The sequence below is a fragment of the Lethenteron reissneri genome, chromosome 11 (genome assembly GCF_015708825.2).
Source record: "Lethenteron reissneri isolate LAM-NWPU_2019-01 chromosome 11, ASM1570882v1, whole genome shotgun sequence".
In the NCBI taxonomy this organism is placed as follows: Eukaryota; Metazoa; Chordata; class Hyperoartia; order Petromyzontiformes; family Petromyzontidae; genus Lethenteron; species Lethenteron reissneri.
The window spans coordinates 7971741-7980090 of record NC_083789.1 but is presented as its reverse complement, the minus strand read 5'-3'; the positions used below and the strand labels follow the sequence as shown (position 1 = coordinate 7980090).

The 8350-nt window shown below is 45.5% G+C and overlaps 1 protein-coding gene across 1 annotated transcript in view; it reads right to left on the bottom strand.

Annotated features, from left to right (window-relative positions):
• The window catches only part of LOC133341413 (mitogen-activated protein kinase-binding protein 1-like), a 78028-nt gene continuing 69678 nt past the window's right edge, over nt 1-8350 (bottom strand). Inside the window, 5 exon segments of the mRNA XM_061549996.1 lie at nt 1-1624; nt 2305-2390; nt 3304-4131; nt 5399-5630; nt 8172-8256. Coding sequence (XP_061405980.1) covers nt 1319-1624; nt 2305-2390; nt 3304-4131; nt 5399-5630; nt 8172-8256 — 1537 coding nt within the window. The 3' untranslated portion in view covers nt 1-1318.

The following is an 8350-nucleotide window of genomic DNA, read 5'->3' as shown; positions in this document are numbered from 1 at the left end:
TGAATTTGAATGTTTATTTTTTTCCACCAATTGCATACCTCCAAACACTGCTGCGATAGTGAAGAGTTAACGTGAGCGTGGACATGAAAAGGTGAATACCGCGTCTGTTACTCACAAACTGAACGTAAAACGATAAACACTTCCTTCTTACCGTACAACCAAAGAGCAGCAAATACACGTGTGTGTGGGGCATGTGGTTACAGGACTAATTAACACCGTTGAGGTGCAATACATCATGTACATGAACACTTTTTTAAGGGTGACGAATGCAAAAAACGGAAAGCTCTCGTACCGCAAAGCGTACCACGTCAACGTATTTGTCGTTTTATTTAAAAGTGAAAATGTGACCGGTACAAATAAACTACACTCGAATGGCCACCTTGTGTAACAACTTTACGCGACTGCATACGCCACAACTGCAGTTCATTTTGGAAATTTACAGTAATAACAATAACATTATAAAACATGATTATACAGGATTTATCAGTTTTACGCCTTATTGCCTTTACCATTTTTTGGCATATACAGTAATAGTAATCGTGCACTATAGCATGCCTCTTCTCATACAAAAAGTTTATTTTTCAAACGGTAGCCATGTAGACGGCCGGATTATACAAAGCATAAGTTAACGATGCACCTGACGAGGCATACGCAAGTAAACTGTACACATACAAGTTACCAAAAACGATTTGGGGAAGAATAATCAGATGGACCCACTGTTTCCAGTGTGTACTTAACTGCCGTACAAGCTTATTATATATATCTCAAGGAAATCAAAAAAGTATTTACAAACGAACATGGCTTGCTGTTCCAGGAAATAATAAAAATTAAGACTTTGCTAAGCATAATCTTGCTGTTGTGGTCTGCTATTACAGGGTACTCGAATGAGTTAATTGTAAGCAACAGAAGTTTGACTTTATACTGCTTTAGTGTTGCATATACTCTGGCGTTCAATTGGCAAGTTCATTTACTCAAAACATTTCATACGAGACGTGCAACCACCATGCATTGTGCTGTCAAGGTAGTCTGAAAACACTGCTAACTCATCTGCCATCTATCCGGGCTCAACCCGAAACACTGAATCCCACACTTTTAAGTCGCTCGGTAAATAGTGAAAAACGGACAGACGGTATTTTGTGTGCCTCGCTCTGCCCATCAACTCGCAATGTGTTTTGGCGCTGCGTGCGCTCGAATGTGCAAAACATCAAAGGGGAAATAAGGTTCCGTCGCTACATCTGTTCGTCCATTAAAATACGGTACCATTCGGACAACAAAAAGACAGCGACATAAAAAAAAACGACGCCAATGATCATCACCATCAGAGTTTGTTTCCTGACATTTTCTTCTCCAGCATACTCATCAGCATGTTGGAGTAGTGCTCCAGTAGGGCGCTGGTCTTGTCTTCGCCGGGCGAGGAGGACGCGTCGTCCGGCAGTAGAGGACCGTCACCGTCCACGCCACGCGCGCATGACGCGTCGTCGTTGGCGTCGATGCTTCGGCCGCCACCACTGGCGTTCGCCTCACTCCGGTCCAGCGTGCTAAGCTGTGCCCGCGCTCCATCGAATGCATCAGCGAGTACCGATGCCAGGTGTTTGCTGCCCACCGGCGTCTCGCTTGACTGGATCTAGACGAACGAAGGCAAGATGTGCAACGATTGAATCCCGTGCCAGCGTGTCATTTATTTGACAAGATTTGTTATAATTTTGTTGTTGCTTTTTCCCCCCTGCCACTCCCTCCCACCCCCCAATTTGCATTCCAATCGGAGTGTCGGCATCATGTGACGAGATGAACACATTCTCAATTCGACACCTGCAGCTAGCAGAGTGCATCAACCTGTGACAGAGAATGGCCCCAGAAGAGGTCGCACAACAATGACCACAATGTACAATAATATATTATCAAAAATAATCGTGACCTAAAATTGTTGCTATCCATTGAATCGTTGCAGGCTTACTGGCCTTGCATTTTCATTATTTACATTACCATGATTTGTCTTCAGGGAGCTGCTGTCTCCAATATACTGGGCATTCGTGATGCAGGACTGCCATTTTCCAATGCAAAATCATTGCACGTTATTAAATATTTATAATTCACCCCTCTGCTGTGTTTTCAGGTTGAACCACGAGTTATTTGGCACGATGTCTGACATTTCGCTTCACTTGTGGAATTCAGTTCCTGAAGAATCTGCTAACACGTTAGGCAAAGGTTCGGATATCACAGGGAGCAACACATGGTACAGCTCTAAAACGCATCAGAGCAATATATAAGAAGCACGAAAACCCATGCAGTAGTATCACAATTCACCTTGTGGTAGAGCAAGATGGCTTTCTGTAAGCTCTGAAGTAGGTCATTGGCTGCCTCTTCACAATTTTCCGCATTCACCACCAGTTCTGTAAAAAGCAATGTTTAAAATCAAGCAGGGATTGAAAATGCAGATTCTACGTAACTCACGCACACACACACACACTTCCATCCTCAAAACGTCACATTGATTTAAATGTTGGAAAGACCACATCTAAAACCCCAGGAATATCAGGAGAGGCACTAAGAGAAGACACGAGTTGACAGAACCCACCACCAAGTGATCCAGTGAGGTGTGCATACCTGCCAAGGCCACTCGCAATGTAAATGAGCCAATTAAAAACCGTTCCTTAAAATCCCGCATGGAAATAAACAAATCACACAATCTGGTTATCCAGTACAAGCCTTTGTCAATCCACTGTTGGATGAAGGCCTCCCCACATCGTGTTGGTTGTGGGGGTTTATTTGACCTTACTTCAACCACATTGGTCAATGCGGGTTGGTGAATGGGAGAAGCCCAGGAGCGGTTCAAATATCACATGCCACTAATGTTCGCTGTAGCAAAACATCAAACTCAAGTTTCTGGGTTCATAGCGTAGTGCATTAACAACTGCAGAAGTGCAGAGAAGTCCTTGATGCAGTTGCGATGTGACAACACCTGGCAGGTATGCGTTGATCAACACGAAGAAGAAGAAGAAGAACAAAACAGAACTAGGATAATTAAAACAGAGAAAAGGTTGCACCAGCACTACAGGCGGGGAAACAAATCCTAAAATCAATCACCAAACAGGGCAAGCACACTACAAGCGAAGCTGCTGGGGCACGCAGAGGTGCTGAATGTTCAGTGCGGTGGAGCCATTGGGCTTCGCTTCCAGCCACAGAACATCCAGCGACGCTGCTAACGTCTACGCGTGATTTAGGGTGCGGAAGATCACAAGTAGCGAGACCATCGTGCGCAGATCACCAAGAGTTGCGACAAACAGTGATCGCTCAACAGCAAACCTTTGTATGATTTTAGAAGCTTCTCACGTCCAGATTTTGGCTTGAGGCTCTCATGGCTCTCGGGCACAGGGTCCTTTCTGGCCATATTCCCAAGCCAAGAACGGTCCCTGGTGTCCAAGTCTAGTTTCGACAAGTCGGCGGCAGCCAAAGCCTTCGCCGCGTCGAGGCGATGGAATTCCGCATTTGCTCGAGGGCCCACGGGCAAAGCCTTGCGTGAAGGCTCCACGTACGGGAACTCCTCCATGACCTCTGTAACTTGCACCACCGAGTTGGATGCGGTGTTGATGTGGGATGAGAGCGGCTTCGAGAGCTCCAGGATCAGGCTCGTCCTGTACGCCGTGCGGACCGTGGACTGCGAAGCCACAGTGGAGGGAGCAACCAGCGCGGATTTCATCGACGATGGCGCTAACTTGGACGTTGCCGGTGACTTGAAGGCCGACCCCGGCGCTGGCCTGGAAGGGTGATACGACCTCCGCGGTGGAGGCCTCTTCAAACCCGGGTCTCTCACGGGGTAGAGATCTTCACTCACCGAGCTGTTCTCCCCGTCGTCGTCGGAGCCACCAAAGTTTTTGCAGTTAAGGCCGTCACCCATGGACACGCTACGGGTCATGCGGCTGTTGGCGAGGGATGAAGCGGGGCTGGGCGAGGGGCTCGCGGCAGCCTTCTTCCTTGCGATCTGCCGCATTGCTGGGCTGACGATGGCTCGCGGCTCTGGTTTTGGCGGAAGGGCCGGTTGTGATCGCTTGGGCTCGACAGCACGGGACTCGCGAGCTCCTATCACTGAGCGTGTTTGGGGCTTTGCTGTGCCGGCATGCAATGAGTACTTCTCTGTTGAGTATAAAAACAATAGGGGCATGCATGGTTTTTGTCGTATGTGAGAATAAAGCAGAGCACTAGGTTATGCAATAGGTCTATATATAGCGTGCAAATTTAGCTGTCAATGTCACAGAATTTTTTAATGACTTGTGGTTTTCCACTCAAAGTGTCACCACTACAATATATGATTAAAAGAACAATGAGCTACTACTTTTAATACAGATCAGCAAATGTGTGTATAAATATGTTCAAACCTCTAACACACTTAAATTATTTTATAATAGTTTCAGGGAAGCCGGGAATATAAAAAAATCACGATTCACACAATTACAAAAATTATTTCAATGAAATTGTAAACCAACACAATATGCAGAAAGGTATTAATCTTTCTACATTACTACGCATAACCTATGTTAAATGCTGTTATTAAAATCAGCAACTACAATTACGCACCGTCTAAATAGCAGATGCGAGGTTTCCCCCCCGATTTCAGTCAATTACGTCTGCAGACGCCCCCTTCTCAAATGCCAATCGCATCCAGAAACACGTTACACAGCAGCTTGTCTTTAATGAACAAGTCGCCTCATTATGAAAATAAACTACCATGAATATCCCCCATATAGCCTTTCGCAGACTGTTAGGGCAAGTGCTGTTAGCTGACACCTATTCAAGCCCACACGGCACATGAAGGGGTAAAGTGGGCTAGCACCACGCTCGGCCACATTTGTCTCCCCAGTGCTGATGTTTACACACCACACCAGGTCGTCATTTAAGGCTGAGGCGACCTGGGGGAGGCCCGGGACCGGTTCAGATATTTGTCACCTACATTGGCTGCGAGCGGGAACCAAACTTGGGTCTGTTTGTAGAGGAGTACGCTAACTACTACACTACCACTCCCCACACACACACACAATATATACATTACTACAGTCTAACTAAATCACGCAATGTCAAAACAAAAACACAACACTGAAGATAAATGATAACGGAGATGATGATCAATCAATAACATCACAGCTCACACGTCGACTTCACACCACTCAAATCATCGACACGGGCTGATCCTCACAGAAGAACCGCTCTGCGACAGACCAACTTCTCGCCGCTCTTCTACACTCGCCACACAGCCCAGGAGACGCCACCGCAGAAACCAAAAGTTTACACAGGACAGCAGCAGCAGATATATGCAGCAGATTCACCCCGGGAGAGCGACAGGATGAAGAGGCCACGGAGCAGCGAGCGTTTGTGCCAGGCGATCGGTGGCGACGACCCTCCGTACCTTCTTGAGCGAGGTCATACATGGAGGCGGCCTTCCTCATCGCGGACGAGGTCGGCGTCCCGTCTGACGGACGCCCCGAGCCGGGCAGGCCCGGAGTGCGGCGACGGTCGGCCGCACCGCTTGCCGCGGGGCTCCGGCTGCTTGCAGCCGGTACCTGTGGGCCCCGGGGGGTGGCAGCCCTGTCCACCACGCCCGACGTGCGCCGGTCCCCTGGCCTCGACTTCACAGGAAACTGGGATAAATTGAGGAAAGCAGCATCGGCAATGATCGGATCGTTGAAAAGGAAGATACGACACGGATTACACGACTGCTCTCTTCAAATCTCATGTCTTACACCTTCACTAGTGCAGTGCTAGTTGTTGGTGGCCATTTGGTGTTTTGGGCCTTTGGGCCTGTGCTCAACAATGGTGATTAAAACAAAAATGTATCAGCCATGATCAATCCACTGCTGGAAGAAGGCCTCTCAAAGCCATCACCATATCTCGCAATCCTGCGATCTAGCAATGAATATTACCTTTCGATTTACAAGCTGCTGCTGCTGCTGCTGAGTATGATTACAAGAGGATGGGCAGCGTATGGTTCAGTAATACCCCAGTTTACATCAGAGATGCATTTCTGAAGGGTGCGCTGAATTTCAAAAGAATGTCAATCAGAGCAATTTTTCCACGAGAGCTAAACAAAGACAACGGAGATTGAATGGTTACGCTGTGTTCATGTGCGCATCGTCATCCTACATGTACCCACAACGTTACAATAATTTACTAAAAATAGTGTAAACACTCGTGGACAGCAGTGCAAATTTAACACAAATTATACAGGGGTACAATAAGATACAATACACTATAAGAAATAATCAACATACTGCACAAACAATATATTGTACTAATCTAGAATTGAAGCTTTCGTGGAATTACTGTACTCATCGAGTACAATATATTGTACTCTATAGTACAGTACATTTCTTTATGCGCGACACAACGTGGTTCGTGTACAGGGTAGCTGGAGGCAAAAGACAAGTGTGTTTTAAGGCGACGCAAATCAGGCAGCGGTATTAATAAAGTGAGGACGTGTTTGCAAAACGAGATTAAAGGGGGAGACGTAAATCAGTGTGCAGAAGGCTTTTCCCAGCATGCTTCTATTGCTATAATGGCATGCATAGCAATACCTCATGAATGCAGCTCCTAACTCTTGTGAGACAGCCCAGGATGAACAGCCTTGGTAGGTAATTACAAGCACTAATTGTGCTTTGGGTGGGATCTCCGTTTAAACAAATGTAAGCACGCTTAATTCGAAACAAAAGTCTGATGTTTACGATTGGGAGTCTCCAACGCTCCCTTGCCGATGTTTGCCAGTGCACCGCATAAGTTAATTTCCTTAGCTATGGATTTTCATGCCATTCTAAATAAAGGCATTTGTCAATTCCATCGATTAAATAAATGAGAAATGACCACCTCAGTTGCCTCAATCTGACATCATGCTTATTGTTAATGTGAATTATCGACTCATCGGCAATCGCTGATCTTATATTACCTCTAAATCCCATAATTACCATCGGGAGATATTATAATTAACTGCAATTAAGTGCTAGTTCCACAGAATGGTTTGGGGGATTTAATTGAAGCATATGTGCAACAATAACAGGTGACCAGGTGGGTCAAATTCTGCTCCACTCATATCCTGGTTTTGAATAATCTAAGTTTCAACCAGCGGTGATTAAAGCGGGTTCTCAAATGTAATATGATGGTCACCAATGACCATCATATTAAACCATCATATTAAATTAGTTTTTTCACCAAATAATCGTTTTCATCAATTGCTCCATGCCATGTTTGTTGTGAGGGTTGTTTGACCATACTTTACAGCACGCTTGTTAGTGCAATAATATTTCCCACTTTTAAGAATGTATAATTTTCGTTAAACTGTAATGTGATTAACCTCTGTAGCAAGGCATGTAAGAAGGTGCAGTGCCCTCTAGTGTGGATATGAGATCACTCGGCAGAACCTCAGCAGTAGTTCTCTGATATCTCCTTCCACTGGCCAGTCTCTAATGCGGGGCAATATGCACTGCTATGTCAATATTCCAAACGAATATTTCTCCGTCTCATGAAGTGGACAGCAAAATTCGAATAAGAATTTGGGAAAATTAACTTTTTTGTTTAAATACAGGACCATGCGAGACAGCGATTGCTTGGGGAGGCCTTCATCCATCAGTGAATTAATCAGATATGATAAAGGTGGCTATGCACGCCTGTAAGCCAGCACTGTGAAGGCGAGGGGGCTAACAGATTAAATAAATTTTGTAAAACTTCCTTCCCATGGCTGTCAAGGAACAACCTTACTCTGGCTCACCAGGAGATGGTGGTATGGCAAAGTGAGGATGAATATCACCTGTCCCCCATCTACATGGGGGACAGGTGATATTCATCTGTCCCCCATCTACATGGGAGTGTGTTGTCCTCTCATGCACGTGGGTTTTCTCCAGGTGCTTTGGTTTCCTCCCACACACGACTTATATATACTTATCAATTTGCTGAAAACATGAGTCCATACGTGACCCCGTGATTTGTGGATTGTGCAACGTCGTAAGATGCAGTTTAATACGTAGGCTTTTTGTGATCAATATCATGCATAATAGGTTTTTTTTGGGTTAGATCGCATATTTACACGATCTAACCCAAAACAAACCTATATTATGGATGATAAGATGAAGTTTGCGTGAACGACACTACGAAATAAAAAAATAAAAACACACTTGTCATTATGATCAACTTACTTCAACGGGCTTCCTTGTGGGAGCTCTGTCCTTTTGTGGAAGCGTAGTTGTGGTGACCGAGTTTGCTGGGCTTGACGGTGAACTCCTTAAGAGTCGGGGGAAAACGAAACCACCAGACACACACACAAAAGTTAAGTGCCACAAGCCTCCAAAAGACATCGCTATATAAAAAAAAAACA